Genomic DNA, 21,894 nt, shown 5'->3' on the forward strand with positions numbered 1-21,894 from the left:
AGCAGCGCGTTAAGGGGTGACGTCACTCACTAGCATCGGAGGAAAGACGACTGCACACACAAACTATCCAAACCAGAGGCAACCAGGGTCCAAGAGTACAGTGTGGTTAAACTACAGCTAAGTGACACATTTAAAACAAGTTGAATGTGAAGAAGTGGATTAATCTTGCTGACTTTAAAGGGACCCTATATGTGCTTAAAGGGATAACCTGCTGTGGTCTGAAGTACAAGTTCAAGCTGAAGAAATTGCTTGTTTGATGCAAAGTGACTGTCATTAAGCTTATTATAAGTCAAATATAAGTGTTTTGACGATTTAAACAGTACATCAAGGTACTTAAGGAGCAAGTCTTATAATTTTTTTTGACATTGAAAGTTATTTTAAGTTTTCTTTTTTGTACAATTGAAAAAGGATTTATTGCGTTATTTTATGGTGTTTAACACACATTTAAGTTCATTGTTAAAGCAGGAAATCATTTAGATTAATAAGTACATTTAAAAAGGGATATTAGAGCTGCGTTAAAGCCACATATTATTTACCTCAAGTTCAAAGAAATTATTTAAATTCATAAGTGCACTTAAAGAGTGATATTTAAGTTGTGTTACATTACTTACCGGAAAGTAATTTAAGTTAAAGTTAAGTAATTAAGTCTAAAGGGCGTACACGAGACGAATAGTGACATGTTAAGCCAGGGAAACCATGACATTGAAGATGTGGACTCACAGCAAAGGGAAGGTCTGGTACAAGTATCTGTAGACACAAGTCCACAAGAAGCAAGCACAAGTCAAGCTGCTAAAGAAGAGAGCTTGAGGAAAAGCACAAGACCAAAAAAATTAACTGAGAAAGGCCAAGCGATGCGTGATGAAAAGGTGAATCAGCTTAAAGCTCGCTTCAAAGTCAGTTATGAAAAATGGAAAAGTGCAGCTAAACAAGCTAAAAGAGCCCTCAATGCGCCTGTTAGTGCAATGTTACACGACCACATTGTTCAAATCCAGTATACCTCTGGAGAAGTTAAACATGCCTACGAAGAGCTACGTAGTTATGAAACTCCTGATGGAGATGCTCGCCGCAGAGTGGACACATGTGTTGCAGTTTCTCAGAAGATCACACAACATGCACAAGACAATCTTGCAGCAGAAGTAGATGGGAAAGATATAGAAAGGAAGTCAGTACGCTGGAGTGAGGTTGGTTCCATATTCACTTCAGCAGTTTCTCAAAAAACGAAGCCCTCAAGTAGAGAACGTTCAAGCCGCTCAAGCAAGATGTCTCTCAAAAGGCAAGAAGCAGCAGCAGAACTTGCAGCAACTGAAGCCACTCTAAAGGTGCTGGAAGAAATGGAACTTGAAAGAAAAGAACTTGCAAATCTTGAATTAGAGAATGTTGAAAATCAAAGAGCATTAGAGCAAAAGAGAAGAGAACTTGAACGCTTAGAAACTGTAAAGCAAATGAATGCTGCCAAAGCACGACTTAAAGTGTATGAACAAGAAAGTAACTCAGATGAAGAAATATCTGACTTTCTGCATGAAAGAAGCAAATCAAGAAAGACCACATCAAAGCCAGTAAGTCAACCTGAACCTAAGATTCTACTTCCAAATCTCAATCCAAGTGCACAGCCATTTTCTATACCACAAGACATCACAAGAGGACAGCCTACAAACAATCCAACATATGAAGATGGAACACTAGCATTAGCTAAAGCTTTAGCAGAGTCCATCAACGTTAGTCGTCTGCCAGTTCCAGAGCCCGCAGTCTTCAATGGTGATCCTATCAAGTATAGAGATTGGAAAATGTCATTTCAACTGCTAATAGAAAGAAAGAACATCCCAGTGGGTGAAAAGATCTACTACCTACGAAAGTATGTTGGTGGTTCTGCAAGAAAGGCTGTTGAGAGTTATTTTCTGTTGGAAACAGACACGGCTTACAACGCAGTTTGGCGCACTCTGGAGGAAAGATATGGAAGTTCATTTGTAATTGCCAAGGCTTTCAGAGATAAGCTTTCATCGTGGCCGAAGATTGGAACGAAAGACAGTGTTGAACTAAGAGAGTTTTCAGACTTTCTCAGAGGTTGTGAAGCGGCAATGTTCCAAATAAAGAGTCTCGAAATCCTAAATGACTGTAGCGAGAACCAGAGAATGCTCAGCAAGCTACCTGATTGGCTTACAGCAAGATGGAATAGAAAAGTCATACAGATTGAAGAGGACTGTGGTTCGTTTCCAACATTCAGCAACTTTGTTGACTTCGTCACAAGAGAAGCTAAGATAGCGTGCAACCCCGTAACGTCACTGCATGCACTCAAAGCAAATGACTCAGAGAAAGAGAAACCTCTGAAAGCTCGCAGTGTTGCAGCAAAGACCTTTGCAAGCAGCGCAGAAGAGAAAACAGATACAAAGAAATGCATATTCTGCGAGAGATCAAACCACAACATTCAGACTTGTCGCAAGTTTATGGAAAGGGCAACAACTGAAAGAGTGAAGTTTGTACAAACTAACAAACTGTGTTTCGGATGTCTCAGCTTTGGACACATCTCCAAGAAATGTGAAAAGAGAAGTATTTGTAATATATGCAAGGGAAAACACCCAACCTGTTTACATGAAGAGCGAGACAAAGAGTCCAGAAAAAATAGGGACAGTGGCAAAGAACAAAGGGAAAATAAATGGATTAAAGAGTCAGAGGAAACCAAACAAAGTAAAGAAACACCAAGCGAGGCAATCTCCAACCGTGTGATTCAAAGTAATAATGGTGACCTCACGTCCACAATCGTTCCAGTTTGGTTATCCACAACAATTAATCCAGAACAGGAAATACTGGTCTACGCCCTGCTGGATAGTCAAAGTGACACAACATTTGTGCTGCAAGAAAAGGCAGATGTTTTGGACACAGAAAAGACAGTTGTGCAGTTAAAGCTCTCCACGTTGTCATCCAAAGATGAAGTCATTCCAAGTCAAAAGCTATCAGGGCTTCAAGTCAGAGGCTTCTACTCATCAAAGAGAATCCCTCTACCCATGACATACACAAGAGAGTTCATCCCTGCCAATCTAAGCCATATTCCCACACCCAAGACAGCAAGAACATGGCCTCACTTAGAGCATCTAGCTGAAGAGATCGCTCCTCTGATTGAGTGTGATGTTGCACTGCTCATAGGTTACAACTGCTCACAAGCACTGGTCCCCAGAGAAGTCGTGTCTGGAAAAGATAATGAGCCCTTTGCTCAAAGGACAGATCTTGGCTGGACAATAGTCGGAGGTGTTGATCCTTGCGTCGACTATGGAGATGCTATTGGATGTAGCCACAGGATCATTGTCAGGGAAGTGACACCCGCTCCACCATCGGATCAGTTGTCAAAGGAAGTGCACTACATCTGTCGCACCCAAGTCAACGAAATAATCACACCGCCAGATGTGATCAAAGTGCTCGAATCTGATTTCAATGAAAGGAAAGTTGAAGACTCTCATTTCTCGCAAGAGGATTTGCGCTTCATTTCAATAATGGAGGAAGGAGTAAAAATGCTAGAAAATGGACATTGTGAGCTACCCTTGCCATTTAAAGAGAACAGACCAAGTCTACCGAATAACAAGAGCTGTGCAGAACACCGACTCAAATGCCTGAAGAAAAGATTTGAAAGAGACAAACAATACCACAAAGACTACACCAAATTCATGAATGAAACAATAGAGCGTGAAGATACTGTAAGGGTACCTCCAGAAGAACTGAACAAGAGCCCTGTATGGTACATACCACATCATGGGGTGTACCATCCCAAAAAACCTGGAAAAATAAGAGTAGTTTTTGATTGCTCTGCGAAGTATAAAGGAGTCTCGCTGAATGATCACCTTTTGACAGGGCCAGAGTTAACCAATACATTGACAGGGGTCCTGTGCAGATTTCGGAAAGGTCCAGTGGCAGTGATGTGCGACATAGAACGCATGTTTCATCAGTTCAGAGTCAGAGTTGAAGATCAAGACTACTTTCGCTTCCTGTGGTGGGACAATGGAGATGTCCATTCTACTCCATCTGTCTACCGCATGTGTGTCCATCTATTTGGGGCTGCTTCATCACCAGCCTGTGCAAACTTTGGCCTCAAGTACATTGCGGCACAAGGTCAAGGACAGTTCAATGAAGCCACAATAAGATTCATCGAGAGAAACTTTTATGTGGATGATGGCCTAATCAGTTTCCATTCTGAGGAAGAGGCAATCTGTCTTGTAAACGAAGCAAAACAACTCTGCAAGAATGGAAAATTGCGACTCCATAAGTTTGTCTCCAATAACCAACAAGTACTTGACTCTCTTCCCAAAGAAGATTGTGCAGAGACTGTAAAAAACCAAGAACTCACACTCGGCGAGCAACAGATTGAAAGAGCTCTAGGAGTTCAGTGGTGTGTTGCCTCAGACCATTTCCAGTTTCGAGTGGTTGTGAATGAGCATCCACTATCCAGAAGAGGTTTGTTGTCGACCGTAGCCTCTATCTACGACCCACTTGGCTTCGTGGCGCCTTTTGTCCTACTTGGCAAGCAAATACTACAAGAAATGTGTCGTGATAAGAAGGGCTGGGACGAACCACTCTCAAGTGAACTCAAGCCACGGTGGGAGTCTTGGCTGTCAAATCTTAAAGACCTTGCCGATGTCAAGATCAACCGTTGTTACCTTCCAAAAGATTTTCAAGCAGTTCAGAAACTTCAACTCCACCATTTCTCAGATGCAAGTGTTGCAGGTTATGGAGTTTGTACCTATTTAAGAGCCATCAGTGAATCAGGACAAATTCATTGCTCACTTGTGTTTGCTAAGTCCAGAGTAGCACCCACCAAGGTAACTACAGTACCAAGGTTAGAGCTGTCTGCAGCAGTTGTCGCAGTACGCATAAGTGACATGCTCAAAGCAGAATTGGAGATGGAAAATGTTGAAGACTTCTTTTGGACGGATTCGCAAGTTGTTTTGGGATATATTGATAATGAAGCAAGACGTTTTCACGTTTTCGTGGCAAACCGCATCCAGCGTATTAAAGAGAGTACTAAATCAACACAGTGGAAGTATGTTACATCAGAGGACAATCCCGCTGATCATGCGTCTCGAGGACTAACAGCTAAAAACCTCATTGCTTCCAACTGGTTTGGTGGACCAAGTTTTCTCTGGAAAGAAGAGCTTCCCAGCAGAGATATTAAGGTGAGAGAACTTGATGCAGTGGACCCAGAGGTACGCAAATCTGTTGTACACCACACGTTAACAAAGGTGGATTCTCTGGTAGAACGTTTTATGAAATTCTCCAGCTGGTCAAGGCTAGTCAAAGCAATCGCCAGGCTCATCAGACTTGTAAACGAGTTTAAGAACGCACAAAAGAGAAACAATGAAGCCACAAGTCTCGATGAAAGACAAGAAGCTGAGCTTACAATCGTAGCTATTGTGCAAAGATCAGTCTTCTCCAAAGAAATCAAAGAGCTTCAGTGTAAAGGGGAGTTGGCTAAAAATAAGACAAGTAAGCTCTATCGACTCAATCCCTTCCTAGACCATAAGGGCATCCTCAGAGTAGGAGGTAGGTTAGAGCGAACTACGTTACATCCATACGTCAAACACCCAGCTATCTTACCAAAGACCAGCCACATCACAGGGTTACTGATTGATCATTTTCATCAGCAAGTGCAACATCAAGGGCGTGGCATGACAATTAACGAATTAAGAGCAAACGGCATTTGGATACTTGGATGTAGTCAAGCAGTGTCATCCTTTATCTATAACTGTGTCAAATGCAGGAAATTCAGACGTGGAACAGAAGAGCAAAAAATGGCAGACCTGCCCAGTGAGAGAATGGAGACAACTCCTCCTTTTACATATTGTGGAATGGATTGTTTTGGTCCATTTTTCGTAAAAGAAAGAAGGAAAGAGCTGAAACGTTATGGACTATTGTTCACGTGCCTGTGCTCACGCGCAGTACACATAGAGCTACTCGACGATTTATCAACTGACGCTTTTCTTAACTCACTCCGTGCTTTTATTGCCTTACGCGGAAATGTGCGTCAACTTCAGTCAGACCAAGGAACCAACTTTGTTGGAGCAAGACGAGAGTTCCTGGAAGCAGTAAAGGAAATGGACCAGGAAAGCCTGAAGCAACTTGGGTGCGAGTTTGTCATGAACCCTCCCTCTGCCAGTCATATGGGTGGAGCCTGGGAAAGGCAAATTCGTACGATCAGAAGTGTGCTAACCTCTATTCTGGACCAGTCATCCCGAACACTAGACAGTTCGTCGTTAAGAACCTATCTTTGTGAGGTGATGGCCATAGTAAACAGTAGACCCATCACCCCACACCTTCTCAATGATCCTATCGGGCCTCAACCACTGACGCCCAATCTTCTCTTGACCATGAAGTCATCGATAATATTGCCGCCACCAGGAGACTTTGTAAAAGAGGACCTGTACCTTCGCAAGAGATGGCGTAGAGTGCAATACTTGGCCAATGAGTTCTGGCACAGATGGAGAAAGGAATACTTGTTAAGCCTACAGCAAAGACAAAAATGGCAGAAAACAAGGAGAAATGCAAAGGTCAATGACATAGTCATCATGCAAGATGACGCAGCACCCAGAAACGTTTGGAGACTCGCTAAAGTCACCACAGTGTATCCAAGTGCAGACGGATGTGTACGCAAAGTTCAACTGCTCATCAGTGACTCTGCATTAGATGACAACGGAATGAGACTCTGTAAACGAACGTACTTGAACAGACCTATTCATAAGACTGTCACATTATTAGAAGCAGAATAAACCCACAATTAGTTAAGAGGTTTCATAATTGAAATCACAGGTGATTTGGTGGGAGTGTAGCTGCCGTCAGAGTTTTTATCATAAAGGGCGGTTAGTAGTTTTCATATTCAGTTTAGTGGTACATTTCATATTTACACATTCATGTTTCAGAGAGATTCAGGGGGAGAGCTTATTTTTTGTTCCGCTTTGTTGTGTTGCTGGGGGAAATATGTAGCTGTGGCACACTCCAGAGCAGCACAAGGTGTCTGAGAGATGTGGATAAAACGACATTAAAGGTTGTCATTTAAGAAGAATTCAGTTATTCCCTTGGAGTTGATGCGGCCAATGAGGTATTTTATTTGTGAAATGTGTAATGTGTGTGTGTTTTTTCATTAGTTAATTAAAGTTTGTATTTTATTTTCATAGTTCTGACGGCATGGAATGCGACATGTAAAGACGTGTTAATAAATGGCTGTTTAATACAAACGAACTAAGTTGAGCCTTGATTGAACTCTGAGGGAGCAACAGTAATATATACTAACATATAATAAATATGTACTAAATAAATAATATATAATAATATGTAATAGTAAATAATAATATATAGTAATATGTAGTAATAAATATTAATATATAATATTATATAATAATGTGTAATATCGTATTTTTTTATTGCCCCCCCCCCCCCCACACACACACACACACACACACACACTCACAACAACATCCATACAACTGTTCAGACACACCCACACACTTCAATAAAACATAACTTTGAAATGACACTCATATAACAAACTTTTCTAGTGGGGCTCGACACCAACAATATGAATCTTAACGTCCATAATAATAACCATATTTATCTGATTTGTCATTATTATATTTTTCTCCTTGTTGCTTAAAGATGATTACATTTTTAAGTAAATTATTTCAGACGTTTCTCTTTTTGGCTTGTACAAACAAACAAAATGGAAAAATAAAATTCTGTTTGCCCTTGATTAACAGAAACAAAGAAAACTTCAATAAATGGTTTGTTAATACTTCTAATAGAGACAGAGACATCAAACAGTTTATATGATTCAATAGAGGATCCATGTTTCCTCAAGTTTCCAGATTTTATAAACCGTAGCTTTTCAAGGACTAGCCACGTTCCAAAGCCTGGTGCAGATGGAGTTTTCTATTCTTTAGACTTTTAGCCATAACTGTTGCAATGGTTTCTATTGATCATCCAAACACGTCAGGAAGCAGGTTTCCTCTGATAAACACCAGAGTAGAAAAAGAAGATACTTGACCAACAGTTTAGTATGACAGGACATTTCCAAAAATAATGCAACAGTGATTCTTCTGCTGATTTTATCACATAATGGTGACACATCTGAATAAAATGTATGCAATGTTACTTTACTATAGTAAATAATGTCTGCTGTGAACTGAGCAGTTCTGAATTTGAGAGAGGACCTGTTTCCATTGTTGTTCCAGTAATGTGGTTTTTAATTCCCTTTCCCACGCATTTTAACATCCTCTGTTGTCTCAATTGGCAAATTGAACTTTTTACTTCCTGCTCCTAAAGAAAGTGTTTCTAAAAAGGGATGATTTTCATGATTTACTAAATGACCTTTAATAAAAGAACTGGACTGTGTAAGACTATACTATGATTTCAATTCTTCAAACAAAGCAAGTCTACCTTCAATGTAGACATCTTTTATGTATTTAATGCCTTTACAATACCAACTGAAAAAGGTTTTATCTGGAGTAGATGGAGTGAATATGGTTATAAAATATAGGTGTATATAAAGAAACACTGATCATTGAGAGACCAAAACCATCCCTCTTTGTAGGTCTAATATGTGTTTTGGGATATTCTGTGTTTTTTATATCCCCAAACAAAATCTAAAGTCGTCTTCTAAAAAAGTCAGCAGGAATATTAATTGGCAGATTCTGAATGAGGTAAATAAACTTTGACAAAGACACTATTTTAATGGCATTTACTCTGCCTACCATAGAGAGTGGTAAAGTGCTTCAATAGTCAATACATCGTTTTTACTTTTCAAGGCCCTCATCAAATTCACTTTTAACAATGACTCATAGCTTTTATATATTTTTACTAATTGAAGAAAATAAAAATAATCCGAGGTACCTTTTCAGCACTGTAGCCAGGCTAACACAAAGTCAGAGCTCTATTGAGCCCATGATTCCTCTAGCCCTCAGCTGTGAGGACTTTATGACATTTTTTAACCATAAAATTCACAAGATTAGAGATAAAATTAGCCACTCCCTGCCTTCACCTGGGCCTGCTGTACCATTAATGTAAATAGGCCTAACCTAAACTGTTTCACACATATAGGACTTCAGGAACTTAACTCTATTATTTCATCCTCCAAACCATCGACCTGCCTTTCAGATCCGATCCCAACTAAGCTGTTTAAAGAAGTTATTCCCCTAGTCTGCCCATCTTTGTTGGAGACAATAAATATATCCCTATCAATAGGCTACGTGCCACAGTCCTTTAAAGTAGCTGTAATCAAACCCCTTCTCAAAAAACCTACTCTTGATTCCAGCACTTTAGCAAACTACAGGCCTATATCTAATCTTCCTTTTATTTCAAAGATTCTTGAGAAAGTTGTGGCGGCTCAGCTCTGTGAATTTCTTCAAAACAACAGCCTGTTCGAGGACTTCCAGTCAGGTTTTAGAGCTCAACACAGCACAGAGACTGCTTTAGTTAAAGTAACTAATGATCTACTCTGGGCTTCAGATGAAGGACGACTCTCAGTGCTGGTTTTATTAGATCTTAGTGCAGCTTTTGACACTATAGATCACTATATTCTACTAGAGAGATTAGAGAAATTACTTGGAATCACAGGGACTGCCCTAAACTGGTTTAAGTCCTACCTATCTGATAGGTACCAGTTTGTACACGTGAATAATAAGGCTTCTGTGTACACTAAAGTAAGCTACGGGGTTCCTCAGGGCTCTGTGCTAGGTCCAATCCTCTTCTGTATCTATATGCTCCCCCTTAGTAATGTTATGAGAAAATACTCTGTTAACTTTCACTGCTATGCTGATGATACCCAACTGTATGTATCAATGAAGCCAGGTGAGACAAATCAGCTATCTAAACTTGAGGTCTGTCTAAAGGACATTAGGGCCTGGATGGACCAAAATTTTCTTCTTCTTAACTCAGACAAGACTGAGGTCATTGTACTGGGCCCACGACACCTTAGAGAAACCTATGCTAGCCTAACTGCCCTAGATGGCATTACCCTGGCATGAAGCACAACCGTTAGAAACCTTGGGGTTCTATTTGATCAGGATTTATCCTTCAACTCTCACATAAAACAAACTTCAAGAACTGCCTTCTTTCATCTCCGTAACATTGCTAAAATCAGATCTATCCTGTCTCAGGACGACGCTGAAAAACTAGTCCATGCTTTTGTTACCTCTAGACTGGATTATTGTAACTCTCTTTTAGCAGGCTGCCCGAGCAAGTCGCTTAAGACACTTCAGCTAGTTCAAAATGCTGCAGCACGTGTACTGACTAAAACTAGGAGAAGAGATCACATTACTCCTGTATTAGCCTCTCTGCATTGGCTTCCCATAAAATATAGAATAGAATTCAAGATTCTTCTTCTCACTTATAAAGCCCTAAATGGACAGGCACCAGTCTATCTCAAGGAGCTTGTAGTGCCATACAATCCCCCCAGAACACTACGCTCTCAAAATGCTGGACTACTCGTTGTTCCATTCGTCTCTAAAGTAGTATAGGAGGAAGAGCTTTCAGTTATCAGGCCCCACTTCTCTGGAACCATCTACCAACCACGGTTCGGGGGGCAGACACCCTCTCTACCTTTAAGGTTAGGCTCAAAACATTCCTCTTTGGTAAAGCTTTTAGTTAGGAACCAGCTCATAGCTCATAATTAAGATGCAATAGGCATAGACTGCCGGGGGGGGGGGTCTGGCATGCTCGGTTGGAGAGAGGTTGGAGAGGGCGTTAAGAGAGAGGTCATTTAGGTTAGAGAGGGACCGGAGAGGGTCCCATTCCTCTCTCAAACACTCCCTCTATGTCTGCTTCTTCCCTTGTGTGTTTGCTCCTGTACTCCTTCTGGCTTTTGTCTTGCAGGTCCGTGGGATCCTCAGTGTGGAGTTACAGAGTCTCAACAACTCTGTCTCCACCCTTTCCTCTGCACACACCCAACACAGCATAACGTGGATGGCTGTTCATCATAGGAATGGGATCCACACAAGGTTCCTGCTGCTTAACAGAAGGTTTTCCTTGCCGCCATGATGAATTCATGTTGGGTGTGGGATACATATGTATGTGTATATACGTATATATGCATATGTGTGTATCCATAAAATGAAGAGTTCGTCCTTAAGACTGCTCTACTGTAAAGTGTCTTGAGATACCATTGGTTATGATTTGACGCTATACAAATAAAGATTGATTGATTGATTGATTGATTTGCAAGCTCCAGCAAGAAGTCCACCCTTCTCTCCTTGACCCCAGTGCATGCCTGATAAAGCACATGTGCGTTCAGCGCTGCAATGTCAATCATGTTGTAAAACACAGCGACTGGCCAACGCCGTGTTCCTGAACGCACAGTGTACTTTCGAACCATCTGGTCCATGACGTCCACACCGCATTTCATGCTGTTGTAGTCGGTGACTGTGTTCGGCTTTTTCTTCCGAGTAGCCTCAGTCTCCACCACGCTGTGCACGCTACTGAGGAGGCAGACAGTCTTCTTTCGTTTGGGCACATAAACAGTCAGTGTGGCACCAGAGGTTGAAAACACTTGTGTGCTGAATTCCTCACGGGCCAAATTCTTTTTAGCTGAATCTGGAAGCTCCCGGCGAATCTTATTGACTGTGCCAAGGAGGGTGGTCTTCCGGCTGTGCAGTCGACGTGCTAGTGACAATGAAGTGAAAAAATTGTCGGTTGTAACAGTTCTTCCTTTGTCCATAAACGGTTCCATAAGCTTCATCACCACATTTTCAGACAATCTCTCCCCAGGTGGACGACTGGGGTCTTTGCCAAGATATGGGATGATTTTGCACACATACTTGGATTTAAGGTCACATGCCACCCAGAACTTGATATCAAACTTGTCCGGCTTCGTTGCAATGTATTGCAAGAAACAGCAGCGAGTCTTAGTTGGAAAAAGTTGCTCATCTATGGTGATGTGCCTGCCTGGGTTGTACGAAGTGATGCAGTTGGCAACAAAAGACCCCCAAACGTCAGAGATGGCAGCAAACAGTCCTTTTCACACTCGGAAATCTCGCTTTACCATAAATAGCAACAATACATTTTATTTATAAGCACTTTTCAAAAACAATAAAGGTAAATAGTGAATACTGTTAATACTGTTTTTCTTTTTCTAATTTTATTTATTGTGGTTTATTAATTGATCACAACACACATGGCTCATATTAATTTGGCCATTCTTATCTAATAATTCCATATAATGTTATTTGGATTAACAAACATCTACCTGGGAGAAACTGGTTTCTCAACACTGGCCATCATTTACACCAACCCCCAAAGTTTGTCACTGCCCAGCTGCACATTCCGATCAAATGGCTGCATTTACATAAGAGAGGTGGCCCCACTGAGTTGCAAATGAGTGTCATTTGGCGGCCTCTGGGCAGGGCAACAGGAGTAAGAAAACCTTGGGCATGCTAGTGCTAGGGAAGGGTAAATACTTTATTAAAGGGAGGATGTAAAAAAGAGAGGGCAGTGTTACACCAGGGTGAGGGGGGTGGGGGGGGAGTTAACAGGGAGGAGGGATACAAGATAGGAAAACGAATGGGTGGGGAATAGTCAATAAGTTTCAAGTGATGTGAAATTGTGGTTGTGTATCTTGTGCTTATTGTTGTGTTATCAAGCCAGTCTGGTGACCAGTGTGCGGCTTAGGAATAATGGTGGTGGCTGTGAGCAGAGGAGGAAGTGAGTGGAAGTTACATGAAACAGGTATTTGGGAACAACGTGTCTATGGTTGAGCCCAGTATGAGTGTTATCCCACAGCCCGAGGCCAGTGCGTCCATGACAAATGTGATTCCAAGAACCGCTACTGCAAAACCCATGAGCCGCCCCCGGAAAGAGCGGGAGATCTAGGGGCCCCCGGCGACCACCCCATGGCCAAGCAGCCCCCCGAACGCCCCCAAGATCCCAAGCCGAGAGGCTGCCATTGCCCCCCCATACACACCCGAGAAGGCCCCAAGGAGCCAAGGACCCAGCGCACCACGCCACCGACTCCAACCCCCAACCCCCCCAGCCCCCCACCCCCCCACCACCACCCACACCCCCGCGCCCAGCCCCCCAAGGGGAGGGCCCAGAGAGCCCCCCGCCCGAGACCCCAGCGGAGGAGCCGAAGCCCACGCCCAGCAGACGACCAGAGCCACGCCGAACGGGCAGCCGGCGGGCACCCGCCGGTGAGCCCAGACCAAGCAGGGACCCGACCCCAGGCCAGGAGGACCCGGAATGGATGCAGCACCAGGAGCAGCCCGCCCAGGGCGAACGACCACACCCCAAGCCGCATAAGGCACCAGGGGGCCGCTGGGAGTCCCCCCGCCGGTCTCCAGGCACCCCAACCTAGCCCCCCCCGGACGCCCCAGATGCTGATGCCGCCCGCGCCACAAGCTTCAGTTCTTTAAAGCCAGGGCCCCCTCCAGAGGCCAAGCCAGACCGCCCCGCCGGGATGTGGCCCCCTATTCTGGCCCGTGGCCCCCTATTCTGGCCTGCTAAATGTTGTCACCACTAAAATGTAGTATTTTTTTTTCTAGATCATCACCAACTCAGGTTGATCCAGGCTGATTAAAACCATCTCATCTGAGCTGGGACATGAACTGATCCATTTATTCACACATTAGTTCTTCTAACGTCTTTAAACACTTTTATTGATACACACAGACCTGGTCAGAGCAGGTTACACTCCCAGTTAGGATCATGAAAAATAACATTTGCTCTTTAGACTTTTTTTAGACCTGTGTCCTGGGTATGATTGGTTTACGAGGGGAACAGTACTCAGCCATGTTGGGAAGTCCAGAAATCACACAGCATTTCACCCAATCATACTCGCTGTGGTCCATGCCAGAAAATACCACAGACCAAGTATTTGTAGTGTAGTCATAGCACTCAACAATTCTGTTCTGTCTTCTACAAGAGACAACAAAGATCTGCTTGTTCATCACTGCAATGTCAAAGTAACTGTTTCTGTGGACCATTTCAGGGACATCGTACCAGGTGTTGGTCACTGGGTCGTAAGCCTCAGCAGAACTCAGATCTCTGAATCCATCGCTTCCTCCAACTGCAAAAATGTGGCCCATATATGCAACGACTCCAAGTTTAAACCGATGTGTTCCCATAGGAGTGATCAGTGTCCACTGGTTGGTGTCTGGGTTGTAATGCTCAGCAGTATTCAGTATTCTATTATTCAATCCTCCACATATGTAAATCTTGTTGTTTAGTGTGGTGCAGCTGGTGTTTCTCCTCTCTTCATTCATTGATGCAATGAACGTCCACTGGTTGATGTTGGGCTGGTAGCGTTCAGCAGTTCTTAGTGAGATAACATCATCATCCCTGCAGCCTCCCATAGCGTAGATGTATCCCTTTAGCACAGTAACACTCATTAAGGCCCGTGGCTCCTGCATTGGTGACATCTCCTGCCAAGTGTGTGTGACTAGGTTATACCTCCACACTCCGTTAGAGGGGTTGGTCCAACTGAAACCACCACCCACAATGTAGAAGCATCTACCAAGGAAGACAGTGTTGTAGAGGAATAAGTAAGTCATGGGATTCTCCAGACTAGGATGAGTGTGAACTGTAATCCAGCTGTTAGTTATGTAGTCAAAGGCCTTTATGGTCTTAGAAAAGAATCTAAACATCAGTAAGACGGCGTTTGGCAAGCGACGGCAAAACAAGGTGTTGTTGATCCCAGACTCAGAGCAGAGTAACGATGGTTGAGACATGACTTTAAGGGTATCAGAGACCAACAGGTGGGACTCAGGGTTTGTTTTTACCACATCATTGTTAAGCACATTGTCTGTGATGTAACTTTTGTCCATCAGCCCCAGTCGTACCTTTGGTAACAGAGTAGAAATGGCTCCATGTCGTTCCTCAGGCATGTGGTTTATCCATCTTAAAACACTTTGATAAACTGTGCTCTCCTGGGTCACAGTAAGGTCATCCTGACCCAGGATATCAGCCAGCTCCTGCACCTCAAGCTGCAAAAACTCTTCACAGAGTGAAACCTCCTCAAAATTCTCACAGATAAAGTGAAAGGCCTCATTCTTCAGTTGAAACAAAATGGGAATATTCCAGGATTTTGCAAACTGCCACAGCCCAAAGCATTTTTCTGGGCAGATATTATCCTTAAGGACTTCAATGCATGTTTGTTCCAGACTCTTTACATTGAACTGATGCACTTCCATCATTAGATCAAAAATATTGCTGTTGTCTGAGTGACAGATATAAAGTAAATTCACTGAGTCTAAGGAGTTTGTGGGTTATTGTGTCTCTCTCAGAAGGGTTTCCCTCATTTAAGAATACTCAATATGTTGCTGACTCCTTTGATGTGTGACCAGCTCCTGATGATGTCATCAGCAGAGTGTGATGATGTCACAGTGAAATTCACACTGACATTCCTTCTGCTGGCTCATGATTGGTGGATGGCATGACAGGTTCTGCGTTCTTTGATATCTGTGTGTGTGGGTGGGGGGGGGGGTGTCTCAGCTATCATATCTATCTTTTATTTGTATAGCGCCAAATCATAACCAATGGTATCTCAAGACACTTTACAGTAGAGCAGTCTTAAGGACGGACTCTTCATTTTATGGATACACACATATGCATATATACGTATATACACATGCATATGTATCCCACACCCAACATGAATTCATCATGGCGGCAAGGAAAACCTTCTGTTAAGTAGCAGGAACCTTGTGTGGATCCCATTCCTATGATGAACAGCCATCCACGTTATGCTGTGTTGGGTGTGTGCAGAGGAAAGGGTGGAGACAGAGTTGTTGAGACTCTGTAACTCCACACTGAGGATCCCACGGACCTGCAAGACAAAAGCCAGAAGGAGTACAGGAGCAAACACACAAGGGAAGAAGCAGACATAGAGGGAGTGTTTGAGAGAGGAATGGGACCCTCTCCGGTCCCTCTCTAACCTAAATAACCTCTCTCTTAATGCCCTCTCCAACCTCTCTCCAACCGAGCATGCCAGACCCCCACCGGCAGTCTATGCCTATTGCATCTTAACTATGAGCTATGAGCTGGTTCCTAACTAAAAGCTTTACCAAAGAGGAATGTTTTGAGCCTAACCTTAAAGGTAGAGAGGGTGTCTGCCCCCCGAACCGTGGTTGGTAGATGGTTCCAGAGAAGTGGGGCCTGATAACTGAAAGCTCTTCCTCCTATACTACTTCTAGAGACAAATGGAACAACGAGTAGTCCAGCATTTTGAGAGCGTAGTGTTCTGGGGGGATTGTATGGCACTACAAGCTCCTTGAGATAGACTGGTGCCTGTCCATTTAGGGCTTTATAAGTGAGAAGAAGAATCTTGAATTCTATTCTATATTTTATGGGAAGCCAATGCAGAGAGGCTAATACAGGAGTAATGTGATCTTTAACCTAAATTGTTCTGGGATTATTCATCAATAAATTGGTATTTGTCCTACTTGCTGATTTATTAAGATGTCAAAAAGAAGCTTCTTTACTGACAGTCATTCTAGATTTTTGGCTATTTGTGAATTTTCTTCCAGGTTTAGGAATGGTGACCTTGGCGTTATTAGCACCACGCTCTGACCAGCTGAGCTAACTGGCCTATGAAGCTGCAAAAATGTGTGAAAATATGGTTGAGTAAAACGATTACGGTTCTAAACACCTAGAAAGTTAGCAGGTGAAAATTCAGCAGTACTCATCCCTTCGCTTAAAGCTGCAGTATGTTTTTTTTTTTTATGTTATTTGGTCAAAAGTCCATAATCATCTTTGAGCATATTGTAATATTGTAAAGTGTTCTGAGTAGACAGTGAATCTCTTCTCCTTCTCCAGGCTCTGAAAATGAAGTTTATCAATACAGGATGGATGTCAGCCAATCAGAGGTCTGAAAATAGATTTAACATTTAACATTTAGATTTAACATTTAGATATAAGATTAAGCATTTAGATTTAACATTTAGACTTAGATTTAACATTTAGATATAACATGTAACATTTAGATTTAGATTTAACATTTAGATATAACATATACCATTTAGATTTAGATTTCAATATTTAGATTTAATGCTTTTTTACCTCTATATATGTGGTTACATGTTGTGTTAAATGTAGGAAAATGTGCTAAATATGAGAAAAGTGAGATAAATAATGAAAATGTGTTAGCTACAACTTTTATACTACATTTTTACACTTGGCACCGCATAGATGTGGTTAGTTGTGTTTATATTTGGTTACATTCACCAGATCACCATAGTTACAGTCCAGGAACAGTTCAGTTTAATGACCATGTTTTCTGTTATTATCAGTATGTGTATGTGTTACAAAATGATAAACATGTCTTAAACATTAAATGTTTGACCCAAAAAAACTCCTAAAGTGATTATATGAAGTAAAGTTTTGGTACAGTATGGAGTCCATTCATTTAGAATCACACTTGGGAAAATTTTTGTTCTTAAAAAAGAAATGATAACAATATATTATGCTTTCTAATAACATGTGCACAACTCAATAAGGAGCCATTATAATCCATCAAATCAGTCACAAAAATAATTTCATTCAAATCAATGACCAATAAAAACTGATTTCCTGTCAATAGTCAATATTCTTATTATTGTTCCAGAAAGTTGAATTATGAGGAGAAGAATTGTGGGAAAAAAACATTTTGGGAAAAAGAAAAGCCTGTTGATGTAAATCAGAAAAGTTTATTCAGAGAAGAAGAAAGTAGACACACAACTCCCTCAGATTGTTCCCATGACAACAGTTTCTCTGAGTAATGTTTGTCCTCCTTTACACATAATCAATATTATTGATTTAATCTAATTCTATATAATGAATAAATAAATAAATGGGCCTAAATCAAACAATAAATAAACTACACATATAACACAGGACAAGTCAACAACAGCTGTGTTGCCAGGTTGGGTTTAGAGTTTTTGAAGGAGACAATGTAGATACATTTATGACAGTTTATGGTAGAATTAGAATATAATAACAGCTCTATCTGGATGGCTCTGTGACAGCTACACATTGTTGAGAGGAAAAAAATAAATAAACAGGAAACAGAAGGGTCTCATTCATGGACTTATTAAAAAGTTTATTTAGTCACTTTAAAGTATTTAAAAAGCTAAATGAGCCTCTGTTTAGATAGTTTTAGTAGCACAGGCTACATACCTGAGCTAACGTCAGTAAACTCTACTAAACTTACATTATTAGTTTCATGCTTAAAGATGTTAATTTACAGGTTCTCTGTCTGAAAACAGCTGCTGGTTTAAGAGTAAATTAGTGCAGAAAACAACCTTTTGGTCTGTGAAACCATTAAATATTAAGAATCAATCATTTCAGTAAAACAGATGATATTATCAGTTAAACATCTTGTAATAAGTGCAGGTAAATGTAGTATCTATATAAAGCCAGGAGGTGGTGGTAGAGCTGCAGTATAGATGTGCTGTTCCACAGGTTGGACCATGTGAATAGATTGTAAACTTTCCATGTGACCAGCAGTGATTAGAACTCAGTGAAGGAGAACCAGCAGAACAACAAGGATGCTTTAAAAGAACAGAGTCAGTTAAACTCAGACACAGAGTAGCTCATCTGGAGGACTGGGACCATTCCTGGAGGACTGGGACCATCATTCCTGGAGGACTGGGACCATTCCTGGAGGACTGGGACCATCATTCCTGGAGGACTGGGACCATCATTCCTGGAGGACTGGGACCATTCCTGGGGGGCTGGTCTGATGTCACCTGGAAAGTGATGGAGTGTGTGAGGCTGTGAGGGCTTGAAGCACTAGAAATAAAATGTGTTATTTCTGTGTCCAGTAAATACATTTTGTTAGTTTTGTTTTGTTCTCAGAGGAAAAAACTTCAGGGTTCACTGTTCAGTTACTGTTTATTTTATGCATTACAAGTGTCATAAATGTATTTACCTCCCTATAGGCTACATGATGGAGCCAGTGCACTACTGATACTACTGTAGTCATTTACAATCTCATTATTATTTTTTTTTTCCCAAACTGCATTTTAGTCGAGTCGTAAAAAGTTACTAAGAGATAATAAACAAATTTACACAAAACAAAAAAGAAACAAACTACAAAGCAAAGCCACTCACTGTCACGTTAGCATGTGAAGCACAATACAACAACTTAGACTATACACAATACATCTATAATGACATATCTACAATTACACAAATATAAACATATATACACACATATATTTACACACAGATTAAACCTGTTCTTTCTTGGTTTCTTTTAAAACACTAAAAACTTAGACATATCTCAATATAAACTGTCAATATAATCTCCTGTATAACATAGGAGCAACAAAGACACAAAAAGTGATTTTACCTTTAACTGTAACAACAGATGAATTATATGGTATTTGTCCAAATGTTTCACTATGTTACAATGTTTTTGTTACTTACTCACTAGTTTCACGTGGCTTTTAAAACGTCTCCAGCTGGTTTACCAGGAGATTCTTGACATACATCACAATGCAATGAACTCTGGGTAATTCCCTTACAATACGTCTGTGGAGATGAAACTTACTGAAAAGGAACAAGAAGGGCTGAAAAAGTCAGTGGAAGTTCCCTCACACACTTGATGATGTTCTAATAGGAACAGCCCATCAGCCTTGAATCTCTACTTAATTATGCTTTCAAAAAATATATAGAATGTGAATTAAAACTCAATTTATCTGGATATTTATTAATTAATATTGAATAATTAATGCATTCATCTATGCATTAGATATGATTTACCATCTGGTTTTTATTAATGAAGCAGGTGATAAACTATAGATGAAGTTAGTGTACTGGTCATGTCCTCCATTTTTTAAGCAGCATAAAAGAAAAATCATGGTTTTATTTTTATTTTCTTAACATTAAAGATCTCGTGTTCATCCGTTCTAGTTTTCTTATAAGTGATGTTAACATCTACCTAATAAATCATGGATGGTCTCTTTGTCTGTGTGTGTGTGTGTGTGTGTGTGTGTGTGTGTGTGTGTGTGTGTGTGTGTGTTTGTGTGTGTGTGCGTGTGTGTGTGCGTGTGTGTGTGTGTGTGTGTGTGTGTGTGTGTGTGTGTGTGTGTGGCGTCTGTTCAACCTGAAACTTTATCAAAGCTTGTACACACGCTAAGTGTGTTCATCTGTAATTTTGGAGTAATTTGGTTTTGCAAAACGTTCATTTAAATTTTTCCTCTTGGTATTGAGCGTGGTATGGAGCGTGCTACTTCCTGTTCCGGGTTCATGACGTCACTGTGTCACAGTTTGTCTCTGGTATGAGAGTGTTGATGTCACTGTCTGTGTTTTCTGATGTGTGTGTGTGTGTGTGTGTGTGTGTGTGAGACTGCTCCCACTGAGGAGTGATAATAAGAATACAACAGTTTATTAATGTAAAGTTACATTAGGTTTACTAGGTTTATTAGGTTAATTATTACAATGTATAATATAATCATGTTTTTTTGGAAAATAAATTATCACTTTTCATATTGACTTTTATTATAATCATGTTTTTGGATAATAAACTATATTTGTATTGACATTACTGCATCAGACACTATTACTTACTCAAGTTGTTGACTGAGATTGTCTCTCAGATTGTCAGACTGAACTTGTCATGGGAAATTAGTGAAAGGAAGAATAAATTCTAAAAAGGATTTTCCCCAAGAAAAGGAGCCATTCATCATTAGCTTTAACACACACACACACACACACACACACACACACACACACACACACACACACACACAATAATCACCCTGCACTAAGAAATGCTAAATAAAAATTTGTATGAATTTATGTCTTTAATCATATTTTACCTAAACCACCACTTTGGTACAAACTTTATTTATTAATTCATCATACACATGTCCCATGGGATTAAACCAGTGAAATCACACACGCTATTTTACTTTGTACACACAAATATTCCCCTTCATAACACTACAGATTATCAACACATTTTTTGTAAATCCAACCTTCAAACACATATTCTCATTTGTCCATAACTGACAACTCTACTTAAACTCCCACATGAATACATACTTCTGACAGACACTGTACTCATCAAATCAATTCAATGAATCATAAACAATAAGCACTTTATTAATAGAAAGCTGTATTATTGATATGAAATATGTGATTACAAATTGTAAATTGTTTTTATGAGGTTTGAAGAATATTACAAGTTTTTTTAAAAAAATTTTTTTCAAAAAAGGTTACACTTTGTTTTCACATTTTTTTTTTGCTATGAGGGGACCTGGGAGTTTTTAATTTTTCAAAGTGGGGTTCAGCAGAAAACGTTTAGAACCACTGCATCCAATGATACACTGGATTGGGAGAGTTACAAAAAAAAAAAAAAAAAATCAGTACAATTACAAGTAACCTGTTAAAAAATGGAATCAGTAACTTACTCTAAGTATCACTATATTATAGTGATGTAACTGATTACTTTTGGATGACTTCAATACCAAACATGCAAATAATGACACAAAAGGATTCTTATTATTTGATTATTACTATTTTCCTTAAGCACTTTTTTAGGCGTATGCAGTTATGCACGTATTCTCCGGTCCAGGTTCCTGACACGCCCACCGCACGTAAATCAACCAAAAGTACGTAATCTGTGAATGAAAGAGGTCTGAAGCCAAGGAGGCGGGGCCATGATGTCATTATTTTTAGAGATGTCTAGAAATCACTGAACATGGAGTTTTCCCAACGCTTGTAAATGTCATTGAAATCAGTGAAAATGATAAAGTGCACTTTTAATTTGAAAGGCCTTCGTTGATAAACAATGTAACAGGTTGATTTGATCAGATTATTGATCAGATTACTGCAGGGTGAGGATCTGACACATTTTTCTGTCTGAGCCACAGTTAAAATCTCTGTTTTTCCCCTCATATTAACGCCAGATTAACGTTTGCTTGTGTGGAAAGTCTGATTTTATTTACTTCT

General features: G+C 40.6%; 1 protein-coding gene across 1 annotated transcript; it reads left to right on the forward strand.

Annotated features, from left to right (window-relative positions):
- Positions 1-2,747: 2,747 nt before the first annotated feature.
- Positions 2,748-7,253, forward strand: LOC114460117 (uncharacterized). Its single transcript, XM_028442161.1, has 2 exons — positions 2,748-7,075; positions 7,152-7,253. Exon 1 carries the CDS (start codon positions 3,000-3,002, stop codon positions 6,744-6,746), a length of 3,747 nt encoding a protein of 1,248 aa, XP_028297962.1. The 5' UTR covers positions 2,748-2,999; the 3' UTR covers positions 6,747-7,075; positions 7,152-7,253.
- The last annotated feature ends 14,641 nt before the right edge of the window (positions 7,254-21,894 follow it).

This window comes from Gouania willdenowi, unplaced genomic scaffold (genome assembly GCF_900634775.1).
Source record: "Gouania willdenowi unplaced genomic scaffold, fGouWil2.1 scaffold_3_arrow_ctg1, whole genome shotgun sequence".
NCBI classification, from domain to species: Eukaryota; Metazoa; Chordata; class Actinopteri; order Blenniiformes; family Gobiesocidae; genus Gouania; species Gouania willdenowi.

Coding starts and splice junctions, on each gene's coding strand:
- LOC114460117 (XM_028442161.1), top strand. CDS start 3,000: ATGACATACACAAGAGAGTTCATCCCTGCCAATCTAAGCCATATTCCC.